At 48.0% G+C, this 25822-nt stretch overlaps 2 protein-coding genes across 9 annotated transcripts in view; one reads left to right on the top strand and one right to left on the bottom strand.

Annotated features, from left to right (window-relative positions):
- Positions 1–3261: 3261 nt before the first annotated feature.
- LOC140492522 (histidine N-acetyltransferase-like) lies at positions 3262–10762 on the top strand. 3 transcript variants are annotated; one of them, XM_072591449.1, is made up of 4 exons: positions 3262–3556; positions 7928–8035; positions 8331–8555; positions 9898–10762. In XM_072591449.1, exons 1-4 carry the CDS (start codon positions 3293–3295, stop codon positions 10450–10452), a joined length of 1152 nt encoding a protein of 383 aa, XP_072447550.1. In that variant the 5' UTR covers positions 3262–3292; the 3' UTR covers positions 10453–10762. The 3 variants fall into 3 exon arrangements, with proteins under 3 accessions (XP_072447550.1, XP_072447552.1, XP_072447551.1); XM_072591451.1 differs by lacking the exon at positions 8331–8555; XM_072591450.1 differs by lacking the exon at positions 7928–8035 and having other exon boundaries at positions 3265–3556.
- Positions 10763–17336: 6574 nt separating this feature from the next.
- The window catches only part of LOC140492520 (probable N-acetyltransferase 16), an 83533-nt gene continuing 75047 nt past the window's right edge, over positions 17337–25822 (bottom strand). For all 6 annotated transcript variants that reach the window (XM_072591443.1, XM_072591446.1, XM_072591447.1 and 3 more), the window contains 2 exons: positions 22928–23152; positions 17337–18197 (listed from right to left, as the gene is read on the bottom strand). In XM_072591443.1, the coding sequence (XP_072447544.1) occupies positions 17643–18197; positions 22928–23152 (780 nt within the window). In that variant the 3' untranslated portion in view covers positions 17337–17642. The remainder of the gene's footprint in view (positions 18198–22927; positions 23153–25822) is intronic.

The raw sequence follows: 25822 nt of genomic DNA, 5'->3' as shown, positions 1-25822 counted from the left end.
CTCCTTTCAGTCCTCTGCTGAGGAATAGGGGCCAAGGTTTTATCCAGTGAGTGTTACCAGCAGCCTAATTGCTAAAAGGTATCCCTGTGGTCCCTTAGCCCCATGTAGGTCAACAGTGTTTCTTCAGCTTCTCATCAAAGATCCTTTGGGATCTCAAGAGGAGCATATTCATTAGAGTTTGGGAATGCTAGGATATCAATAACTCACTTTAGCTTCTCATTAGGGGCTTGAACGAGCGTTACCAAGCAAAGGCCTGTCAATTAATTACCGCTCATATTAATGAGAAAATCAAATGTGGATTGTCTCTGGAAATAGTGACCCTCTAGCGATTGCACAGCCCACACACACAACTAATCCGCCGCTGATACGTAAGAAATTGTGTTCGGGCTGAACAATTGCATTTACACAGCTGATATTCTCATGCATTTTCCAAGAAAAGGTGTTGGGGGCTTTGGTAGAGGGGGTGGGGGGGTGGGGGGGCGGGTGGGGAGGTGGTGATGGTATTTCACATGAGCCTCTCAGATCATTCAGACCAGATATCCTTTATAGATCTAGTCCCATTTGCCAGCATTTGGCCCATATCCCTCTAAAACCCTGCCTATGTATATATCCGTCTTGATGCCTTTAAAATGTTGTATTCATACCAGCTTCCACCACTTCCTCTGGCAGCTTATTCCATACATGCACCACCCTCAGCGTGAAAAAGGTGCCCCTTAGGTCCCTTTTAAATCTCTCCCTTCTCACTTTCAACCCATGCCCTCTCGTTTTGGACGTCCCCCTTGCCAGGGAAGACACCTTGTCTATTTATCCTATCCATGCCCCTCATGTTTTTATAAACCTCTATAAAGGTCACCCCTCAGGGAAAACAGCCCCAGCTTATTAAGCATCTCCCTGTAGCTCAGAATCTCCAACTCTGGCAATTTCTTTGTAAATCTTTTCTGAACCTTTCCATGTTTCACAGCAACCTTCCTATAGCAGAGGGACCAGAATGGCATATATTATTCCAAAAGTAACCAAACCAATTCCTGCACAGCTACAACACAACCACCCAACTCTTATATTCAAGGTACAGATCAATTAAGGCAAGCATACCAAATGCCTTCTTCACTATCCAGTCTACCTGAAGGTCCACTTTCAAGGAACTATGAACCTGCATTCCAAGGTCTCTTTGTTCAGTAACACACCCCGGGACCTTACCGTTAAGTGTATAAGTCCTTCTCTGAAACTCCACCTTCCACTCCTCAGCCAATTGGCCTATCTGATCAAAATCCCATAGTTGTCTGAGGTAACCTTCGAGTCCACTACACCATGAATTTTGGTGTCATCTGCAAACTTACTAACCATACCTCCTATATAAATGATGAAACACAGTGGACTCAGCACTGATTCTTGTGGTACATCACTGGTCACAGTCCTCCAGTTTGTAAAGCAATCCTCCATCACCACCCTCTGTCTTCTACCTTTGGGCCAGCTTTTTATCCTAATGGCTCGTTCTCCCTGTATTACATGTGATTTAACATTGTTAACCAGTCGACTGTGAGGAATCTTGCAAATGCCTTATTTTGTCCATACAGATAATATCCACTACTCTGCCCTCATCAGTTTTCTTCAGAAAACTCAATCAAGTTAGTGAGACAATTTCCTAGACACAGTCATGTTGACTTTCCCGAATCAGCCCTTGACTTTCTAAATACATGTAAATCCTTTCCCTCAGGATTCCCTCCAACAGCTTGCCCATCACTGACGTCAGGCTCACCAGTCTATAGTTCCCTGGCTTTTAGAGGTTTATAAAATTAGAAGGGGCATGGATAGGTTGCAAAGCAAAGTATTTTTCCCAGGGTTGGCAGGCCAAATCTAGATGACACAGGAAGGATTTAAAATGGACCTGAATGGTAAATTTTTCATGTAGAGGGTGTGCGTGTATGGAATGAGCTTCCAGACTAAGTGGCGGAGTCTGGTACTGGATTGACCGAAGGGTTTGTTCGTATTGCATGGCTCTGAGAACGGTTGGACAGACAAAGGAGTGGCTAATCATCTGGCTAGGAGAGTGAATAGCTATTAATGGCAACTGTTTGTGGCTAACAATAGGTTGTGTGTAGTAGCAGACTATGTGAAAACAAGGCCTACTGTGTGGAGTTTGGGACGTGGGAGAGCTCAAGTCCTCAACTTATTGAACTCTCAGAATATAGACATAAACAGAAGTTGCTGGAAAAGCTCAGCAGGTGTGACAGCATCTGGGAAGAGAAATCTGAGTTAACGTTTCGGGTCCTGTGACCCTTCCTCAGAGAACAGTACAGCACAGGAACTGCTCTTCGGCCCACCATGTTGTGCTGAACATGACGCCAAATTAAACTAATCTCTTCTGCCTGCCCTTATTCGATATCCCCACATTCCTTGCATGTTCATGTGTTGATCTAAAAAGTTCCTTAAACACCCCGATCATGTCTGCCTCCATTACCACGCCTGGCAGCATGTTCCAGACTCCTCCCATACTCTGCAAACCTGACCGTCCTTTGGACATCTTAAATGCGTGCCCCTCGTATGACACATTTCAACGCTGGAGGAAAACGATCCGGACCGTCAAACCAACCTCATAAATTTTACAGACTCCTGCTCTCAGCCTCCGCCACACCAGAGTTTCTTTTGAGCTTCTCCTTAAAGCGCACACCCCTGTCATCTATTTTTGAGGTAAGTTTTCAATTGCATCACACTGTAAACTTTTGCTATAAATTCTGTGCCTTACAATCTTATTCCCCACAGCCGCCTGAAGCAGCAGCAGCAGCACTCAGAAAGCTAGTCTTCCAGTTAAACCTGTTGGACTATAACCTGGTGTTGGGTGATTTTTAACTTTGTACACCCTGTCATTTGGGCAGCCACCTGGTAAACCCCTTCTGCAGCCTCTGAGAAAACCTCCACATCCTTCCTGTCATGCAGCAACCTGAGACGAACGAGATACTCTCTCCCCACCCCACCCCCAGTGTGGCCTAACCCAAGGCTGACGTCGGAACGGAAACGCTGTGTGCTCGCGCAAGTACCACTGAAGGGAAGGCCAGGCCCAGTCTCACCCAGCGTCCCTGCAGAGGGCCGAGGGCCAGAGCTCTGCCACGTGGAGGGGGAGGGTCACGTGCCGGAGAATGGCCACGTGCCGCAGCGGGTGGGGGGGCGCACTGGAGCAGCTTCAGGCACGGAAGGGGTGTCACGCGCTGGCCAAGGGTCAGGTGGAGGAGGGGGGAGGGGGTGCACTGGTGAAGTTTCAGGCAGGGGAGAGGGCCTCGCGCGGGAGGCGGCTCACATGCTGAAGTGGGGGGAGGGGCGCCTCGCGCTGGAGAAGGGCCACACGCTGAAGGGGGCCCACGCGCCAAAAGGGGGTCTCGCGCTGGAACACGAGGAGAGCCACGAGCTGGAGTGGTGCCGCGCCGAGGAGGCCGATTTCCCGGATGTGATGGACATCTCGAGAGGCGTCTTCGGGGGCCTTGACTACCTGCCCGCCCGTTACCACGCCTGGGTCAGGGACCCGGCTCGAAGAGTCATCCTGGCGAAAAAGAAAGGGAAAGTAGTGAGTGTGACCTCTTCACCAGTCTCCACCGGCCCAGCTCTGCCCCTAAACCCCAGGTTCACCCTCCATTAGTTCTGCCGCGAACCCCAAACCCCTCCTTCACCCTCCATAGCCCCACCCTTAACCCCAAACCCCTCCTTCACCCTCCATAGCCCCGCCCTTAACCCCAAACCCCTCCTTCACCCTCCATAGCCCCGCCCTTAACCCCAAACCCCTCCTTCACCCTCCATAGCCCTGCCCCTAACCCCCAGACCCCACCTTCACCCTCCATAGCCCCGCCCTTAACCCCAAACCCCTCCTTCACCCTCCATAGCCCCGCCCTTAACCCCAAACCCCTCCTTCACCCTCCATAGCCCCGCCCTTAACCCCAAACCCCTCCTTCACCCTCCATAGCCCCGCCCTTAACCCCAAACCCCTCCTTCACCCTCCATAGCCCCGCCCTTAACCCCAAACCCCTCCTTCACCCTCCATAGCCCCGCCCTTAACCCCAAACCCCTCCTTCACCCTCCATAGCCCCGCCCCTAACCCCCAGACCCCACCTTCACCCTCCATAGCCCTGCCCTTAACCCCAAACCCCTCCTTCACCCTCCATAGCCCCGCCCTTAACCCCAAACCCCTCCTTCACCCTCCATAGCCCCGCCCCTAACCCCCAGACCCCACCTTCACCCTCCATAGCCCCGCCCCTAACCCCAAACCCCTCCTTCACCCTCCATAGCCCCGCCCCTAACCCCCAAACCCCGCCTTCACCCTCCATAGCCCTGCCCCTAACCCCCAAACCCCGCCTTCACCCTCCATAGCCCCACCCTTAACCCCCAGACCCCACCTTCACCCTCCATAGCCCCACCCCTAACCCCAAACCCCTCCTTCACCCTCCATAGCCCCGCCCCTAACCCCCAAACCCCGCCTTCACCCTCCATAGCCCTGCCCCTAACCCCCAAACCCCGCCTTCACCCTCCATAGCCCCGCCCTTAACCCAAACCCCTCCTTCACCCTCCATAGCCCCGCCCTTAACCCCAAACCCCTCCTTCACCCTCCATAGCCCCGCCCTTAACCCCAAACCCCTCCTTCACCCTCCATAGCCCCGCCCTTAACCCCAAACCCCTCCTTCACCCTCCATAGCCCTGCCCCTAACCCCCAGACCCCACCTTCACCCTCCATAGCCCCGCCCTTAACCCCAAACCCCTCCTTCACCCTCCATAGCCCTGCCCCTAACCCCCAGACCCCACCTTCACCCTCCATAGCCCCGCCCTTAACCCCAAACCCCTCCTTCACCCTCCATAGCCCCGCCCTTAACCCCAAACCCCTCCTTCACCCTCCATAGCCCTGCCCTTAACCCCAAACCCCTCCTTCACCCTCCATAGCCCCGCCCCTAACCCCCAGACCCCACCTTCACCCTCCATAGCCCCGCCCCTAACCCCCAAACCCCTCCTTCACCCTCCATAGCCCCGCCCTTAACCCCAAACCCCTCCTTCACCCTCCATAGCCCCGCCCCTAACCCCCAGACCCCACCTTCACCCTCCATAGCCCCGCCCCTAACCCCCAGACCCCACCTTCACCCTCCATAGCCCTGCCCTTAACCCCAAACCCCTCCTTCACCCTCCATAGCCCCGCCCTTAACCCCAAACCCCTCCTTCACCCTCCATAGCCCCGCCCCTAACCCCGAGACCCCACCTTCACCCTCCATAGCCCCGCCCTTAACCCCAAACCCCTCCTTCACCCTCCATAGCCCCGCCCCTAACCCCCAGACCCCACCTTCACCCTCCATAGCCCCGCCCTTAACCCCAAACCCCTCCTTCACCCTCCATAGCCCCGCCCCAAACCCCCAGACCTCACCTTCACCCTCCATAGCCCCGCCCCTAACCCCCAGACCCCACCTTCACCCTCCATAGCCCCGCCCTTAACCCCAAACCCCTCCTTCACCCTCCATAGCCCCGCCCCAAACCCCCAGACCTCACCTTCACCCTCCATAGCCCCGCCCCTAACCCCCAGACCCCACCTTCACCCTCCATAGCCCCGCCCTTAACCCCAAACCCCTCCTTCACCCTCCATAGCCCCGCCCCTAACCCCAAACCCCGCCTTCACCCTCCATAGCCCCGCCCTAACCCCCAAACCCCGCCTTCACCCTCCATAGCCCCGCCCTTAACCCCAAAACCCTCCTTCACCCTCCATAGCCCCACCCTTAACCCCAAACCCCTCCTTCACCCTCCATAGCCCCGCCCTTAACCCCAAACCCCTCCTTCACCCTCCATAGCCCCGCCCCTAACCCCCAGACCCCACCTTCACCCTTCATTAGCCCCAGACCCCCACGTTCACTGTCCATTAGCCTAACCTCCAAACCCACCTTCACCCTCCATTTGCCCCTTCCCTAACTTCCAATTCACATTTTTCACCCTCAGTTTGCTCCTCCCCTAGCCTCAACTTTCTCCTCTGTCGAACCCCATTCCCCACACAATGCCGGTGTCCATCCTGATCTCCTGGGTCCATTCCCATCTCCTGTGTGCCCTACTTTGGGTCAAACCACATGTTAAGGTGGCAGTAAACCCCTGTCTGGCTCTCTCAGGTTTGAGGACATGGGTTCAAGGGTCACTCTTTCGAAGGAGTTGTCTCACTCCCTCAATGGTCCCCAACCCATTACTGCTCTCCATGGCCTCACCTTTGGCATCATGGTGATGCAGTAAGGCCTGAGATTTCCTCCCTTATCCTCAGTGATTGGTGTTGTCGTTTGGCTAGTAATTCAAGATGCTGTTCCCAGGGGCATTGGTTCCCAATTGATTTAATCCAATCCAGTTAATGATGATCATTTGGAGAGTGTCAGTGTGGCAGTGGCTCTAGAAGGAGGCCATTTTGCCCAGTTGGATGATAGCCTGCTTCTTCTGGATGGTCTCCTCGTTAATTTCCTTTCACAATCTGCCATTTCATCATGAGAGTTAATTGAACCTGTTTTATTTTACTCAGACATGGGATGTGGAAGTCTGCGGCTAGGCCCAGCATTTATTGTCCACCTCTAATTGCCCAGAAGGCAGTAAGGAATGAACTTCATTATGGCAGCAGCATGGTGGCTCAGTGGTTGGCACCGCTGCCTCACAGTGCCAGAGACCCTGGTTGAATTCCATCCTCAGGCAACTATCTGTGTGGAGTTTACATATTCTCTCTGTGTTGTGTGGGTTTCCTCTGGTTGCCCTGGTTTTCTCCCATAGTATAAAGGCATGTAGACTAGGTGGATTAGCCATGTGCAGTGTGAGGGGGTGGGTCTGCATGGGTTGCTTTTCAGCTGGATTGTTGAGGATTCGATGGACAAATGGCCAGCTTTCACATTTTAGGAATTCTATGCTTTTTTAAAATTCATTCAATGGGATGAGGGCATCACTGGCTGGGCCAGCATTTGTTGCCCATTCCTAATTGCTCAGAGAGCAGTTAAGAGTCAGCTGCATTGTTGTGAGTCATATGTTGGCCAGACCAGGTTTGGACAGCAAATTTCCTTCCCTAAAAGGCACCAGTGAACCAGCTGGGGTTTTCTACCAATCCAAAATGGATTCATGATCATCATTTGGCTCTTAATTCCAGATTTTCATAAACTCAGATTCCAACATCTTAAACTTGAACCCATGTCCTCATAATCCTGAGTCTGGTGATAATACCACTAGGGGAAAGTGAGGACTGCAGATGCTGGAGATCAGAGCTGAAAATGTGTTGCTGGAAAAGCGCAGCAGGTCAGGCAGCATCCAAGGAGCAGGAGAATCGACGTTTCGGGCATGAGCCCTTCTTCCTGAAGAAGGGCTCATGCCCGAATCGTCGATTCTCCTGCTCCTTGGATGCTACCTGACCTGCTGCGCTTTTCCAGCAACACATTTTCAGCTCTGATAATACCACTAGGCTGTCGCCTTCCCTGTTGTATATAGTTCCTAGGGCAAATTAAATTGTATCTTGCTATAAAAGACGAGCTACTCAGCTCCTGAGACCTAACCGTGGTCCATTGTCCATAAGCGACCACTGAACAGCTCATTAGACAGACATAGGAAGGAGGAAACCCATCATTCGTACCTTAGCAGTGATAACTATCATTGTTTGTTGTGAAAAACCTACCCTGTTCACTAAAGCCCCCTCCTTGCCTGGACTCTACATGATGCCAGACCCCCTGCCCCCCCCCCAGTTTTACTCCTAACTGCCTTCTGAAAATGCCAGGTGACATTCAAGGAGACATGTGACAAATACGGGGCATAGCCTGGAAATGCCCATGCCCTCCCCCTTCCCCCCCGCCTCTTGCCTTCTTCCTTTCAGCCGCTCTGTAAAATCTTTGACTGAAGTCTCGCTAAGAATGTCCCCTTCAGCAGTGCGGGGTCAAACCTTCTGCTCGTTCTGCCTCATTCACAGGATGAGGGTGTCACTGGTTCAGCCCAGTATTTATTGCCCATCCCTTATTGCCTGAGGGCAGTCAAGAGTCGAAAATCATTTTCTGGAGTTCCAGGTAAGCCAGACCAGGTAAGGATCGGAGTTTTCCTTCCCAAAAGAATATTAGTGAACCAAGTGGAATTTTCCAATATTCAAACCATGTCCATCATTGGAATCTTAATTCCAAACTTTTACCAATTTTAAACTAGTATCTATCATTACATTGTCCCCAAGAACATTACCAGTGTCTCTGGATTATCAGACCAGCCAATAATGCCAATAAGCTATCACCTACCCTTTACCTGAGCATCTTCAGACAGGAGGGGTGATTTCCATTTTACTGACTGTCAGGTGCCAAACAAATGTGCATCATTGTTGTTGGCAGGTAGCCTTTGTTTCAGTGAATGTTGTGGACGACGGGCACACTGCAGTGGTGGAAGGGTTGAGGGTTGCATCGCTGGAGAGAGGCAAAGGAATCGGGCAGGTCGTCCAGCACTACTGCGCCGATCTGCTCAGGGCCCAGTTCCCAGAGGTCAAAGTGTGTCGCTACACCAAAGCCGGACCCCTGACACTCAAGACTATTGCCAGGTTCCGACTGATATGTAAACAGGTAACGCCATATGCGTGGCCGTGAATGAGCAGCACATGGGTACATCCAGACCGTTACCTCGCTGTCATATGGCAACCAGTCTTGACTGGTCTTAAATTTGAGTAGGGTGTATGTGTGTTGAGTTTTGATGAGTATTTCAGAAACTGCTACAGGTTCACATCACCAGTGCCCCTTATTCATGGAGGTTAGTTAGTTCAGTTGGCTGGAAGGCTGGTTTGCAATGCAGTGTGATACTAACATGGATTCAATTTCCTGCACCAACTGAGATTATCATGAAGGTCCCACCTTCTCAACCTCTCCCCTTGCCTGGTCTTATGGGCCAGACCAACCCCCGTCAAAATATGTCAAGGAGATAGCCTAGACTGTACATTTCTGTTTAATTTAAAGGCACATCTTCAGATTTGGTGAAACTACTTGGTTTTAAAAACAAACATTATTTTTACAACAAAGTTAAAATATAAACACAAGAAAGGAGAACTGGTATAACTTCATTGAAATACTTGATAAACATAAAATATTATTTAACTACTAATCATCAACTATTCCAACGTAGCAGCATCCCTTGGCAAAGGTAGATTCAGCAAAATGGATGCTGCTCACATGTGATCACCCTTCCTGTCCGGGAGAAAGGAACACTGTCAGAAACAATCTAGAAGTTGAGAGAGGCAACTCAGGCTTTTTGTTGCAGCAGACAGAGAGCTGTATCTAACAGCTTCAACCGCAAAATCCCAGCTGAAAATAGCTTCCACTTCTGGGCGGCACGGTGGCACAGTGGTTAGCACTGCTGCCTCACAGCGCCAGAGACCCGGGTTCAATTCCCACCTCAGGCGACTGACTGTGTGGAGTTTGCACGTTCTCCCTGTGTCTGCGTGGGTTTCCTCCGGGTGCTCCGGTTTCCTCCCACAGTCCAAAGATGTGCAGGTTAGGTAAATTGGCCATGCTAAATTGCCCGTAGTGTTAGGTAAGGGGTAAATGTAGGGGTATGGGTGGGTTGCGCTTCGGCGAGGCAGTATGGACTTGTTGGGCCGAAGGGCCTGTTTCCACGCTGTGAGTAATCTAAAAAAAAATTCTTCAAGCCCACAACAGCAACTGTTGAAAGCTCATACCTAAAACCCCTGGTTCTGTGGGTGGGAGGTTGACCACGCCCACTCAGGCTGCTTCTGTTGTTCCAGTTTCTCTAATAAAGAAAACCCAAGGCTTCACAAGTTGTTTGTCTTCTCATCGACTGCTAGGCACCTGCTCCCCAATCTCTCTGTCTCAAAGAAAACCAGGACAAAACATACGTCTTAAAGCCGCAGTATCATCACACTGAGAATCTTCATCAATGCTTTCATTTTTCCAGGAAATCTTCACTACGCAGTTCGAGACGGAAGATATCCTTCTGAAGCTGGAAGCTACGATTGTCCAGCTGAAGGAGAGCGGGGTAGAATGGGACGATCCAGTCCTTCTCGGAGCCACTGATGTCAAGCGGGTGTTCCTTAGCCCCAAGGTGGTGGATGAGGTGCTGCCTGGGAAGACCATTATTCAAGACTGGGCTCCGTACAAGCCATTGGAGAGTAATCTAGAGAAGTTAGTGAGGCAAGACCTCATCTGGATGGCCGACGACAAAGAAGAGCCCAGGGTTGTCAGCCTAGGCACTGCCCCCTACAGGGTACCCTTGGGTACCGGCTACCACCGGCTGAACATTGATATATTTGGGAAGCATTTCCCCAGGGTCAGGAACCAGTTTCTTGCTCAGGTCCAGCAAAGAGTCAGCACCTTGGAGGGCCCAGTATACTGTATTTTGAGCTTTGAGCCATCCATGTGGCAGGACATGTTATTGTTCTGCCAAACTGCCTTAGGACTCCACATGGATAGAGACATTGAGGGGCAAAGCTTGCTGGAGACAGATATATAGACCTGAAAAGGAAAGAGCCCCCTACCCTGCTATTGCCAGTCCTTTGCTGCTTCTGGGCTCAGTAGTTTGTCCGCTGTCTCTCCTTCTGCCATGCTATTACATCAGAATCCGGGGTGTTGAAGATTCAAGTCCCACTCCTGGATTTTGAAAGCCAACAAACCTAATGGCAGACTAGTGTTGAATTGTTTGGTGTTTGATTGCACTGGTCTGATTATTGACCTCGCCCAGTGTACTTGACTATTTGAGCTTGGATGCGGACTCAGAATGAAGCAAACAGACACTGATTTCAAAAGGCTTTTGTAAATAAACCTGTCGCATGTTCTGAAACTTGTGTCACCCCTGCATTTCTGTGAAATTCAGAGTGAGAACTACAGACAGTGGAGGGGGATGTTAAGGTAAGAATGCCTGCTCAAGCCTGATTGTCTTTTCTCAGGGCAATGTGAGCAAACCATTATTGTTATTTGAAACGGAACTTGGGAGAGGCCGGATAAGGACTCTAAGGTGCCCATCAGTCCCATCCATTCCCCTGCCACAGCACCAGGAAAGGACAAATAGGCTGAACAGCCAAACCATCAATATTTGTGGGATCTTGCTGCGCTTTATGATCCCAACTGCCTATACACGCTGGATAATTGAACGCTTACTACTCTACAAAACTACATCACATATTACAATACAGACTAGATAGCCACTGAACAATTCAGATTGAAGTCTGAGTGACAGACGGTGCTTATGTTTTACAGTTAGTTACCGTGGTGATCAGTCATCAAAACACCAGGCTGCTGGTGTTTTTTAATAGAATATAACGTTATTAGCCAAAAGGGAAAAGCAAACAAGGTTATATATCTGTAACAGTTAAAAATGTCTTAACGCAAAAAACAGTCTGAATGTTTTCCAACTACTGGTGGAGGCTGGCACAATTACAATACTTAAAGTCATCTGGATGTATATATGAATAGGAAAAGTTTAGGGGGATATGGGCCAAGTGCTGGCAAATGGGACTAGATTAATTTAGGATATCTGGTCAATAAGAACAGATTGGACCAAAAGATCAGTTTCATTGCCGTACATCCCTATGACTCTATATTTGAATGTAAGAGTTAGTACGTCATGTTATAGCTGTGCAAGACATTGGTTAGGCCACTTTTGGAATACTGCATTCAATTCTGGTTCTTCCTGCTATAGGAAAGATGTTGAACCTGAGAGAGTACAGAAAAAATTTATAAGGATGTTGCTAGGGTTGGAGGGTTTGATCTATAGGGAAAGGCTAGATATACTACAGCTATTTTCGCTGGAGCATCAGAGTCTGAGCGGTGACCTTTATAGAGGTTTATAAAATCATGAGGGGCATGGATAGAGTGAATAGCCAAAGTCTTCTCCCCAAGGTAGAGGTGTCCAAAGCTAGAGGGCATACGTTTAAGATGAGAGGGAAAAGATTTGAAAGGGACCTAAGGGACAACTTTTTCATGTGGGGGTGGTGCGTGTATGGAATGAGCTGCCAGCGGAAGTGGTGGATGCTGGTACAATTATAACATCTAAAAGGCATCTGGATGGCTACACGAATAGGAAGGGTTTAGAGGGATATGGGCCAAATGTTGGCAAACAGGACAAGATTAATTTAGTATATCTGGTCAGCACGGATGAGTTGGACTGAAGGGTCTGTTTCTGTGTTATACAACTCTGAGTCTTTGATTATACTTTTGCTGATAACCAGCTCCAGAGTTATTTCACTCCTCTTCATTTTTTATGTTTTTAGTATCTAAAGAAAAACCGATACCTTTCTTGAAAATGTTCAGTCACAGGGCTTCCACGGACCTTTGTGGTAGAGAATTCCATACGTTGACACTATATGAGTGAAGAAATTACTCCTCATCTAAGTCCTAAGTAGTCTAGCCAGATGTAACAGGATCAGACATGGATAAAAATAGAAATGGTGTTCCCAAGGCCTGGAACCAGGGGTTACAATCTAAGGATACGTTGAGAAGAAATGTCTTCATCCAGCGCGTAGGGAGTCTGTGGAATTCTCTGACACAGAAAATGGTTGACGCCAAAACATTGAATGTTTTCAACGAGGAGTTAGATCTAACTCTGGGACTAAATGGATCAATGGGTATGGGGGAGAAAGTGGGAAAAGGGGACTAAGTTGGATGATCAGCCACGATCCCATTGAATGGGGTAGCAGGCACATGGGGCCCAATGGCCTACACCTGCTGCTATTTTCCCTCCACCTAACCTGGCACAGGGCCCCCTCCCATTCCAAAGGACCCCTTTCTCTCTCCTCAAGCCAGATGCTTGCAGCATTCCTCATCCCCCTACCAATAGGGGTACAGTTGGGTTTAAACGAGGCATTGGTTCAGCTGTGGGTACAGCCTTTGAGGCCTATCTCAAGCCTAACACACCGTCCCACGGGGAGGGCAGCAGCTGTTGCCCGAGAGATTGTGGGTGAATATTGTTCATTTCCCCCTCTTTCCATCTCTCTCTCTCTCTGTCTGTCCATTCCCTCTCAGCACCTGCCCTTGTCTTCCTATAAGGCCTTGACACCGCTTTTGATGGCAGTGGCCATTTTTATGGTTATACCTCATTTGCTTCTGATTTGTTGACGTTAATTTCAAGAGGAGATTTTGAGAGATTGTCATCAAGTCATGGGAACAGACCCTTTGGTCCAACCAGTCCATGCCCACCAGAATACCAAACTAAACTGGTCCCACCTGCCTGTGCTTGGTCCATATCCCTTCAAACCTGTCCTCGTCATGAACTTATCCAAAGTGTTTTAAACATTGTAACTGTATCTGTATTCATTACTTCTTCTGGAAGTTCATTCCACATATGAATCACTCTTTGTTTAAAACCAATTGTCCTTTGTGTCCTTTTTCAGTCTTTTTTCCTTTCACCTTAAAAATATGCCCTTAGTTTTGAAATCTCCCATCTCTGGGGTCACCCCTCAACCTCCTACTCTCCAGCTAAAAATAGCCTTTCCAGTCTGTTTTCGTATCTCAAACCCTCCATTCCCAGCAACATGCTGGTAAATCTTTTCTGAACCCTGTCCAACTTAACCATATTCTTCCTGTAACAGGGAGGTCAGAACTGCCACAGTACTCCAGAACAGGCCTCACCAACATCCTGCACAACCTCAACATGATGTCCCAACTCCTATACTCAAAAGTCTGGGGAATAAATTGTCTTTGAAAAGTTCCCTTTGCCCCATCCCCCCACACAACCCCCCCCCCCCCCCGCCACTGTGGAAGGACTACCTGGTACAGTTCTGTATGGGGTACTCACTAGGACAGTCTGGAGTTGGGCATTCTGACAATGTCACATTATTCTTGACCGAAGCGATTTGGTTGCAGTGTCCATATATTGACAAAAAAAGTTGCGCAATTTCTTGCAAAGTGGGACAAAGTTCTCTGAAGAAATGATGGATGGAATTATTTTACGCACGGTACTGTGAATATGGCAAATTGGTTTCTTGACGATGACAAATTAGTGCGTCGTTAATGACCCCAGTGGGGAATTCAGCCTCTTTACCCAGACAGCGGGGAGAATGTGAAATGCTTTCCCAGGGGGAGTTGTCGAATTGGATTGCAGCGAATCATTGGACAGTGGCAAGGCAGAACGAGGCCATTCAGCCAGTCAGGCGTGTACTGGCTTGCTGCCAGACCATGAGATATAGGAGCAGAACTACACTAGCTTGCCCATCGAGGCTGCTGTTCCATTCAATCATGGCTGTTATGTTTCTCGGCCCAATTCTCCTGCCTTGTCCCCGTAACTCTTGATCCCCTTTACCAATTGCGAATGTATTTATTTCTGTCCTAAATATACTCAATCACTTGGCTTCCATAGCCTTCTGTAGCAATGAACTCCAAAGATTCACCATCCTCTAGCTGGAGAAATTCCTCCTCATTTCAATTCAAAAGGGTCATCCCTTCACTCGGAGGATGTGCCATCGGCTCCCAGTCTCTCCTACTATTCAAAATATCTTCTCCATGCTCACTGTATCCGAGCTTCTCAGTATTCTTACGACACAGAGGTGAACCCCTCTGTTAATTAAACCAGACACCCAGAAAAGCTCACCTTGCCTCGTAATGTTAAAATATGAGTGACAGGGAACTCCCAAGTTCCACTATGTAAAGAAAATAACGTCAATTTGTTTTTTTTTAAGTCTAAAAAGTGAACATTAAACAACAACTGCAGAGGGACCTCAATTATCCGAATATCGCATTATCCAAAGGAGATCTCAAGGTCCCGATAGAAACATTACATCAAAGAGCTTTTCAACTTTGATTGCGTCTTTAGTTTACATTAATTAAAAACTATCTCAGCTGACTGAAATGCTGCTGAGTACAGTCCTAGACATCAAGACCAGGTACCATCTCCAAATGACTGACCAACTCACCCTCTCCCCACACTTTCCCTGGAGTTCTACACAGGGCTCTACCTGAACCCGCCCCCCCCCCCACAGAAATTCTCTCGAATATTGTCCTGTACAGGGCAGAGGTGGAATCTGTCAAAAGTTGCTGTAAACAGTTGTGTGCGTGTGTGTGCGTGCCCCCAAAGGCAGCAGCTGTCTTACTGTTGGTGTCCACTCCAGCTGCCCAGGAGGGGGAGGGGGGTGACGGTGAGGGGTGCAGGACAGCCGGGGGCAGGGATGCAGATGTGGGTGGGGCAGGCGGGGGACGGTGTTGGATGGGTTTCGGGTCAGGAGGAGAGTGATGTTGGATGGGTTTGGGGGGTGGGCCAGGGGCGATGTTGGGGATTGGGTGGCGGCAGTGTTGGATGGGTTTGGGGGCGGGCTGAGGGTGATGTTGGATGGGTTTGGGGGGCGGGTGGAGGGCGGTTTTGGATGGGTTTGGGGGGGTGGGTGGGGGAGTGAGTTTGGATGGGTTTGGGGTATGGGCGGGGGCTATGTTGGACAGGTTTGGGGTGCAGGCAGGGGGCGGGGGCTCGCGTGCGGTTTGCTGCTGCCTAGTCTCGTGAACGGGGAGCAGACTTTACAGAAAACTCCGAGCCCCAGAGGAGAGGCATTGAATCGATTAACGGAATAATCAATTATCTGAATGATATAGTACCTGCCCATCTCGTACAAATAATTAAGGTTCCTCTGTATTTACAACTCTAAGCCCCTCCTTTCTCTTAACTGCTTACTATCTGCCTCCAACCTTATAATATGCTGTTCCAATAAGATATTTATTAACATTACATCAACTTAATTTCAAACCACACAGTCACTGTCTTCTTCTGTGTTTTCACTCTTCCAGCTGAGGGTCTCTCTGGGTCATCTTTTTATGTGGGTATGTTTCACATGAAAAGGTACCTTTGATAGAGAGTGTTTTCTAATTTCTTGGAAAGCAAGATATTAGATGGGCAATTAGCTCTCTCTCTACAGCAGTTGCTCTCTGACCAATTTTCAAATTGTCCCCATTCTTATACTCCCACCATCAGATCGTCTCATTGGTTTGATGTTGGCAAAACTATAAATTCAAACTCGATTGGGTTTTAGTATAAGGGAGCATAATTTAAACTGATTGGTTAAGTTTGAATGGTTGTCAAACCAGTAACCAAAACTCAGGTATCCACTTTACAGCCAAATATTACATAGGTTGACATGGTGGATCAGTAGTTAGTGCTGCTGACTCACAGCACCAAAGACTTGGGTTTGATTCCAGCATTGGGGCAACTGTCAATGTGGACTTTGCACATTCTCCCTGTGTCTGCTTGGGTTTCCTCCAAGTGCTCTGGTTTCCTCTCACAATCCAAAGATGTGTGGGTTAGGTGATTTGCCCATGCTAAGTTGCCCATAGTATTCAGGGATGTGTAGGCTAGGTGCATTAGTCAGGGGGAATGTTGAGTAATGTGAACTTGTTGGGCCAAGTGGCCTGTTCCCACACTGTAGGGATTCTGATATTTTCAATTTTCCAGTACACTCTGGGACTGCCAAGTAGTCATATACATAGGTTTTTGTAATCTCTCAGTTCAGAACAGCATTCTCTCTCTCTCTTAAAGGTACAGTACCTACCTTCAACTTCATAACTGTATGCTGTAAATTTCAATCAGATGCCTCCCCCCATCCTTCTAAACTCCATCAAGTACAGACGAAGATGCTCAGCCATGCCTCATATGAGCAACTCAGCCAGGCCCACACCCTGTGACCCGACACATTCTTCTTTTCCAGATCATGGTCCAATTCCCTCTCAAAATATCAGCTTTGATGAATTGGTCTGAAGGGTCTGTTTCCGTGCTGTACATCTCTATGACTTTACAAAATGACATTCCAACTTCTACAATCAAACGTTGGAAACACATTTAGACTGTTTTTTGCTGGTTGAATTAAGACATTTCTAACCGTCACAGATATATAACCTTGATTTATTTTTCTTTTCGCTGACAAAGTTATGCTCCGTTGTTAAAGAACACCAGCAACCTTGAATGTTGGTGACTAATCACCATGGTAACCAATCGCAAAAAATATGCGCAACTATCAAGCCAGTTTTTATTCTGTAATCTGATATGTGGGTATCTAGTCTATATTCTAATATGTGATGCAATGTGGTGAGCTCCCAATTATCCAGCTTGTATCAGCAGTTAGAAATCATAAAGCACAGCAAAATCCCACAAATACCAACAGGTTGGCTGTTCAGTTTATTTGTCCTTTCCCAGTGCTGTTGGTTGTGGCCAGGGAGTAGATGGGTCTGACACGCACCTTAGATTGTTTATCCAGCCTCTCCCATGTTCCTTTTCAAACAACAATCATCATTTGATAACACTGACCTAACAAAAAAAAAATCAGGCCCAAGCAGGCGTTTTCAGATTAACATCCCATTCTACTGTTTGCAGTTCTTACTGTGAATTTCAGAGAAATACAGGGACAAAACGGGTTTCAGAGCATGTTATGTTTATTGACGAGCAATTTGAAATCAGTGTCTGTTTGCTTGGCTCTGAGTCTGTATCCAAGCTCAAGCAATCAAGTACAGTAGGCACAGATCAGTGGTCAGACTAACACAATCAAACACCAGAGAATTCCACATTATTCTTTCATTGGATTTGTCAGATCTCAAAGCCCTGGAGTGGGACTTGAACCTACAAGCTTTTGATTCTGAGGCGGTGTGTGAAAGATAGAGAGTGGACAACCTACTGAGCCCATAGGCAGAAAGGGGCTGGCAATAGCAGGTTGGAGGACTCTTTCCCTCACAGGTCTACATATCTGCCTCCAGCAAATTTTGGATCCTCAACTCTCCATCCACGTGTAGTCCTAAGGCAGTCTGGCAGAAGGAAAGCATGTCCTGCCACAGGGATGGCTCAAAGTACAAGATGCAGTATACTGGGCCCTTCAAGGTGCCGACTCTTTGCTGGACCTGAGCAAGAAACTGGTTCCTGACCCTGGGGAAATGTTTCCCAAATATATCAATGTTCAGCCGGTGGTAGCCGGTACCCAAGGGTACCCTGTAGGGGGCAGTGCCTAGGCTGACAACCCTGGGCTCTTCTTTGTCGTCGGCCATCCAGATGAGGTCTTGCCTCACTAACTTCTCTAGATTACTCTCCAATGGCTGGTAAGGAGCCCAGTCTTGAATAATGGTCTTCCCAGGTAGCACCTCATCCACCACCTTGGGGCTAAGGAACACCCGCTTGACATCCATGGCTCCGAGCAGGATGGGATGTTTCCATTCCGCCCCACTCTCCTTCAGCTGGGCAATGGCAGCTTCCAGTTTCGGAAGGATATATTCTGCCTTGAATTGTGTACAGAGAATTTCCTGCAAAATGAAAGCATTGATGAAGATTCTGAGTGTGTCAATACTGTGGGTTTAAGAAGTGTGTTTAGTGCTGGTTTCTTTGAGAGAGAGAGAGAGAGAGAGAGAGATTGAGGAAACAGTGCCTAGCAGTCTATTGGAAGATGACCAACTCTTTAAGAGAGGTCTGTTCTGTGCTGTGTCTCTTGCAGGGAGGAATGGCCACAGTGGTGGAGGAATGTCTGCTTCAGAAGCCGTGAGGAAACAGCTTTGAACTTCCTGAGTTTTTTATTTTAAATTTGACAAAAGAAATTATGAGTGGGTAGACTCAGGCACACACATTTGGCTTTCAGTTGAGGTTTGGCAATCAACGCTGATCGATGCAGCTCTCTCTCTGCTGCTGCTGCAAAAAAGAGTTCTCTCTTTGCTGCAAGATTGATTCTGCTGGTGTTTCTTATCCTGGATTTGGAGGAGATATCTCATGAGGAAAATTGGTTTTGCTGATTCTGCCTTTGCCAAGGGTGTGTTTATGGGATGCTGCTATATTAGAAGAGTTCACGATTAGTAGAGTCATAGAGATGTACAGCACGGAAACAGACCCTTCGGTCCAACTCATCCATGCAGACCAGATATTCTAAACTAATCTCATCCCATTTGCCAGCACTTGGCCTATATCCCTCTAAACCCTTTCTATTCATGTATCATCCAGATGCCTTTTAAATGCTGTCATTGTACAAGCCTCCACCACTTCCTCTGGCAGCTCGTTCTATACATGTACAATCCTCTGTGTGAAAGCATTGCCTCTTATGTCCCTTTAAAATTTTTCCCCTCTCATCCTAAATCTGTGTCCTCTAGTTCTGGACTCTCCCACCTGAGGGAAAAGACCTTGTCTATTTACCTATCCATGCCCCTCATGATTTTATAAACCTCTATAAGGGGATTACAAATATATTAAAGACAAAAGGGTAACTAGGGAGAGAATAGGGCCCCTCAAAGATCAGCAAGGCGGCCTTTGTGTGGAACCACAGAAAATGGGGGAGATACTAAATGAATATTTTACATCAGTATTTACTGTGGAAAAGGACATGAAAGATATAGACTGTAGGGAAATAGATGGTGACATCTTGCAAAATGTCCAGATTACAGAGGAGGAAGTGCTGGATGTCTTGAAACGGTTAAAAGTGGATAAATCCCCAGGACCTGATCAGGTGTACCTGAGAACTCTGTGGGAAGACAGAAAAGTGATTGCTGTGCCTCTTGCTGAGATATTTGTTTCATCGATAGTCACAGGTGAGGTGCCGGAAGACTGAAGGTTGGCAAACGTGGTGCCACTGTTTAAGAAGGGCAGTAAAGACAAGCCAGGGAACTATAGACCAGTGAACCTGACCTCGGTGGGGGGCAAGTTGTTGAAGGGAATCCTGAAGGACAGGATGTACAGGTATTTGGAAAGGCAAGGACTGATTAGGGATAGTCAACATGGCTTTGGGAAATCATGTCTCACAAACTTAATTGAGTTTTTTGAAGAAGTAACAAAGAGGATTGATGAGGGCAGAGCAGTAGATGTGATCTATATGGACTTCAGTAAGGCGTTCGACAAGGTTCCCCATGGGAGACTGATTAACAAGGTTAGATCTCATGGAATACAGGGAGAACTAGCCATTTGGATACAGAACTGGCTCAAAGGTAGAAGACAGAGGGTGGTGGTGGAGGGTTGTTTTTCAGACTGGAGGCTTGTGACCAGTGGAGTGCCACAAGGATCGGTGCTGGGTCCTCTACTTTTTGTCATTTACATAAATGATTTGGATGCGAGCATAAGAAGTACAGTTGGTAAGTTTGCAGATGACACCAAAATTGGAGGTGTAGTGGACAGCAAAGAGGGTTACCTCAGATTACAACAAGATCTGGACCAGATGGGCCAATGGGCTGAGAAGTGGCAGAAGGAGTTTAATTCAGATAAATGCGAGGTGCTGCATTTTGGGAAAGCAAATCTTAGCAGGACTTATACACTTAATGGTAAGGTCCTAGGGAGTGTTGCTGAACAAAGAGACCTTGGAGTGCAGGTTCATAGCTCCTTGAAAGTGGAGTCGCAGGTAGATAGGATAGTGAAGGCGGCGTTTGGTATGCTTTCCTTTATTGGTCATGTATTGAGTACAGGAGTTGGGAGGCCATGTTGTGGCTATACAGGACATTGGTTAGGCCACTGTTGGAATTTGCGTGCAGTTCTGGTCTCCCTCCTATCGGAAAGATGTTGTGAAACTTGAAAGGGTTCAGAAAAGATTTACAAGGATGTTGCCAGGGTTGGAGGATCTGAGCTACAGGGAGAGGCTGAACAGGCTGGGGCTGTTTTCCCTGGAGCGTTGGAGGCTGATGGGTGATCTTATAGATTCACAGAGTCATAAAGATGTACAGCATGGAAACAGACCCTTCGGTCCAACCCATCCATACCGACCAGATATCCCAACCCATGTACCCCATTTTCAAAGAGCTACGAACCTGCAAGGTCTCTTTGTTCAGCACAGGTCCTCATGAGCTTTGCATTAGGCGTATATGTCCTGTTCTGATTTGCCTTTCCAAAATTCAGCACCTCACATTTAACTAAATTAATAGTTAAATAATATGTTCGTTTATTATGTATTTCAATAAATTTATGCCAATTCTCTCTTCTTTTGTTTGTATTTTAACTTTTTTGTAAGAATAAAGTTTGGTTTTAAAGCCTGTTGGTTGGCCAGTCAAATCACATCTCTGGAACACTTGCCTTTAAATAAAATTGAAAAAAAGACAGTCTATCTCCTTGATATATCTTGAGGGGGTTTGGTCTCATCATAACATCAGGCAAGGGAAAAGGTTGAGAAAGTGAGACCTTCATGGTAACCTCAACCAATGCAGAAATTGAACTCACACAATTGGCATCATTCTGCATGGCAAACCAGCCTCCCAGCCAACTGAACCAACTGATCTCAATGAATTAAAGGTACTGGTTACATGAGTCTGCAGTAGCCTTTTAAATACTCATCAAAACTCAACCCTACTATTTTTTAAGTTAAAAAAAATCAAAATCAAAACTTTACAAGGATAGTGCAATTTACTTGTTGAGTTGTGGAATCTCTGACAGCATTGCATTACAGTCGGAACAGAACTAGCTCTTGCTTGTTCCAGCCTCCTGCCTATGTACTTGCTTCTTGAGTAGCAGCTAATGTTGATTGGAGGGTTTGATTTATAAGGAGAGGCTACATAGCCTGGGACTTGTTCCCTGGAGCACAGAAGGTTGAGGGGTGACATAGCGGTTTATAAAATCATGAGGGGCATAGATAAGGTTCAAGACAAGTGTCTTCTACCCAGGATGGGGGACATATTTTAAGGTGGAGGAGAAAGATTTTAAAAAAGACATGAGGGAAAATGTTATTAGACAGAGAATGGTTCATGTGTGGAATGAACTTCCAGAGAAAGTGGTGGATGCACGTACAGTTACATCATTTATAAGCCATTGGGATAATTATATAAATAGGAAATGCTTGGAGGGATACGAGCCAAGCGCAGGCAGGTGGGACTAGTTTGGAATTATGATCGGTTGGACTGAAGGGTCTGTTTCCATGCTCCATGATTCCATCACTCAAAGTCTTTTCTTCATTACCCTGCAACATTTTTCTCTCCCAGTCTAATTCTCCTGGTCTCCTTTCTTGAGGAAGAATGTTATGGCACTGGAGGCAGTTGAGAGGGCATTCACCAGATTGATTCCAGGGATGAAAGGGCTGTCCGACGAGGAGCGGTGGAATAGCTTGGGCTTGTACTTGCTGGAGTTCAGAAGAATGAGGGGGGAATGTGACGGAGGTATAATACTAAAAGGGATTGATAAGGTGGATAGTGAACTGGATGCTCCCTGTTATGGGACTGTCCTGAACAAGAGGTCATAAATATAGAGTATCAGGAGGTAAATTCAAAACTGATATGAGGAGACACTGTTTCTCTCAGAGGGTTAGAAATCGATGGAGTTCTCAGGCCCAGAGTACAGTGAAGGCAAAATCAATCAACAAATTCAAGAAATAAATAAATATGTTTCTGATGAAAAGTGGGATAAAAGGCTGTGGGGAGCAGGCAGGAAAGTGCAGTTGAGACCAGGATAAAATCAGCCACGATCATGTTAAATCACAGAGCGCATTCGAAGGGCTGAATTGCGTATTCAGGCTCCTAATTCTGATGTTTCCATACATCTGCCATAGTCTCAGGCAGTGCATTCCAAACCTTAACTGCATGCCGTGTATATCTTCATGTAACCATCGCTTCTTTCATCAATCAGTATAGTTCAGTGCCATCTGGTTCTACATTCTTTGCCGATGGGAGAGGTTTATACATATTAGCACTGCCTGGAACACTCCCCCCCCCACCTCCCACCACCCCCCCCCCTCCCCGAAGGAGTTTTCACCCTTCTATCAAATCTCCTCTCAATTTTCTCCTCTCTAAGGAGATTTCTTTTCATTCTTTCATAGAACGTTGTCTCATTGAATGGCGAGTGCAGGCTCGAGAGGCTGAATGGCCCACCCCTGCTCTATATTCCTATCCCATGAGGGGCTGAATGGCCTACTCATGTTATTAATCCTGCAGGACAATTGTCGGCAGGACCTCTCAGCCCACTTGACATGATTCCAACTGTCCCCGTGCCATTGCTCTCAAAGAACAAGACTGGTTGCTATAGCAACGTGGAATGGTCTGGACAGAACCCATATGCCGCTTATTCAAAGCCGCGCGTGTGATGTTACCTGTTTACATATCAGTCGGAACTTGGCGAGAGTCTCAGGTGCCAATTGGCCGGCTCTGGTGTAGCGCCGCACTTTGACATCTGGGAACTGGGCCCTGGCCAGATCAAGGCAGTAGCTCTGGATGAACCCAGCAATTCCTTTGCCTCTCTCTAGCGGCGCCACCCTCAACCCTTCCACCACCGCTGTGTGTCCGTCATCCACAATGTTCACAGAAATGAGGGCTACCTGCCAACAACAATGGCGTGCATTTATATGGCACCAGTAAAGCGGAAGCCATCCCTCCTGTCCGAAGTTGCTCAGGCAAGATGGAGGCGATGGCCAGGTGTATTATTGGCTGGTCTGCTAATCCAGAGACCCCCAGGTAATGTTCTCGGAAACCCAGGTCCAAATCCCATCACAGTAGACAGTAGAGTTTGAAACTGATAAAAATCTGAAATTAAGATTCTAATGATGGACGTAATTTGATTGTTGGAAAAACCCACCTAGTTCACTCATGCCCTTTAGGGAAGGAAATCTGCCGTCCTTACCTGGTCTGGCCTACACGTAACTCCAGACCCACACCAGTGTGATTGGACTCTTGACTTCCCTCTGGGCAATTAGGGTTGGGCAATAAATGCTGGGCCGAGCCTGCGATGCCCTCATCCCGTGAATGAGTCAAAACCAGCCCAAGGTTTGACCCCGGGCCACTAAAGGAGACATTCAGAACGAACAGAGCGGCTGAAAAGAAGACGGTGAGAGGCGGAGAGGATCCTATCTTTGGAGAGGGAGGGCATGGGTATTGTCAGACTAGACCCAGCATTTGTCGCCCATCTCCTTGAAATGTCACGCGGGATTTTCGGAGGGCAGTTAGGAGTAAAACCACAGAGTCTGGAGTCACGTGGATTCCAGGCAAGGAGGGTCATTAGTGAACAGGGTAACAAGCGATGTTGGTAATCACTGCTAAGGTATGATGGATGGATTGATTGGCCACCAATCCTCCTTCCTCTATCCATCTAATGAGCTGTTCAATAGTTGCTGGTAGACATTAGGCCACAATTAAGTCTCAGGAGCTGAGTAGCTCTTCTTTCATAGCGGGGTACAATTTAACGTGCCTTACGAACAATATACAAGGTAGGAGGTGATGGCCTCGTGGTACTATTGCAAGTCGAGTGTGTTGCTCGAAAAGAACAGATGGTCGGGCAGCGTCCGAGGAGCAGGAGAATCAACGTTCCGAGCATAAGCTCTTCATCAGGAAATATCGATTCTCCTGCTCCTCGGATGCTACCCGATCAGCTGTGCTTTTCCTGCACCACACTCTCGACTCTGATCTTCAGCACCTGCAGTCCTCACTTTCTCCTGGTATTATCGCCAGACTATCAATCCAGAGACTCGGTGTACCAGGGACCTGGGTTCGAATTCAAGATGTTGGAATATGAGTTTATGAAAATCTGGAGTTAAGACTCTAATGATGATTGTGAATCCATTGTGGATTGTTGGAAAAACCGAATTGGTTCACTGATGCCCTTCTGTCTTTACCTGGTCTGGTGTACGTGTGACTCCAGACCGGCAGCAATATGGTTAACTTTTAACAACCCTCTGGGATGTGCAATCAGTGTTGCCCTCATTCCGTGATTGAATTTAAAAAACATATATACCCTAAAGTGTGGAAGCAGGCCATTTGGCCAATTGAGTGCACACCAAGCCCTCCGAAGACCATCTCACCCCACCCCCCACCTACCCTAACCCTGCATTTTTCATGGCTAATCCACCTAGCCTGCACAGCTTTGGACTGTTGGAGGAAACCGGAGCATCCAGAGGAAACCAGACACGGGGGAGAATGTGTAAACTCCAGACAGACAGTCACCCGAGGCTGGAATCGAACCAGGGTCCCTGGTGCTGAGCTACCATGCCACCCCTAAAATGAGGTTGATTCCTAACTGCCCTCTGAGCAATTATAGATGGACAATAAATGCTGGGCCTAGTTGGAACCATCCACATCCCGTGAATAAATTTCTAAAAATAGATTACATCAACTCTCATGAAGAAATGGCAGAGAGAGTTTGTGAGAGGAAATTAATGAGGAGACTGTCTTGCCATCCAGAAGATGCAGGCTATCATCAAACTGGACAGAATGGCCTCCTTCGAGAGCCACTGCCACATTTAAATCCCCTCCATGAGTATCGTTAACTGGATTGAATTAATGTCAATTGGGAACCAGTGCCCTTGGGAACCAGCCCAGCGACCACACCAGTCACTGAAGATAAGGGAGGAAATTCCAGATCTTGCTCCCTCACCATGACGCCAATGGTGGAGCCATGGAAAGCAGTGCAGGGCTGGGGACCGTTGAGGGAGTGGGACAACTTATTTGAAAGTATGAGCCTTAAAATCATGTATGCCAACCCAAGCCAGCTTAACGTCATGTTTGACTCAAAGTAGGACACATGAGAGATGGGCATGGAGACTGGGGTGGGGAGGGGGTTGGGGGGGGGGTGATGGTGATGTGGTGGTTGAGTGAAGTGGAGTTTGAGGGAGGAGGAAATTTAGGTTGGGGGAGAGGCTAATGAGGGGTGCTGGAGTGATTTGGAGGTTAGGGGAGGGGCAATGGAGGGTGAAGGAGGGGTTTGGAGTTGGGGAGGGGTTTGGAACTTAGGGGAGGGGCAATGGAGGGGAGGGAGGGGGTAAGCAGACCATATTGGAGGCAGCTGGAAAGCAACGGGGGAAGAGGGGTGAGGGTGAAAAGTTGGAGGTCTTTCAAAAGTGAGTGACCACATGTTGGCTGGGGACTTAATTGGCCAGATAGTGCCTGAGAAATTAGCTAGTAGGCCCCAAGGCTGGACCGAGTCCAGAAAGAGCTGGTGATGGGCGCAGATGGGAGCCTGACCAATTACATTGACAGGGAGCAAGAAGTCACACTCA

Source organism: Chiloscyllium punctatum, chromosome 21 (assembly GCF_047496795.1).
Source record: "Chiloscyllium punctatum isolate Juve2018m chromosome 21, sChiPun1.3, whole genome shotgun sequence".
Lineage (NCBI taxonomy): Eukaryota > Metazoa > Chordata > Chondrichthyes > Orectolobiformes > Hemiscylliidae > Chiloscyllium > Chiloscyllium punctatum.
Note: the sequence above shows the minus strand (reverse complement) of the source record. Positions and strands in the feature narration are given on the sequence as shown.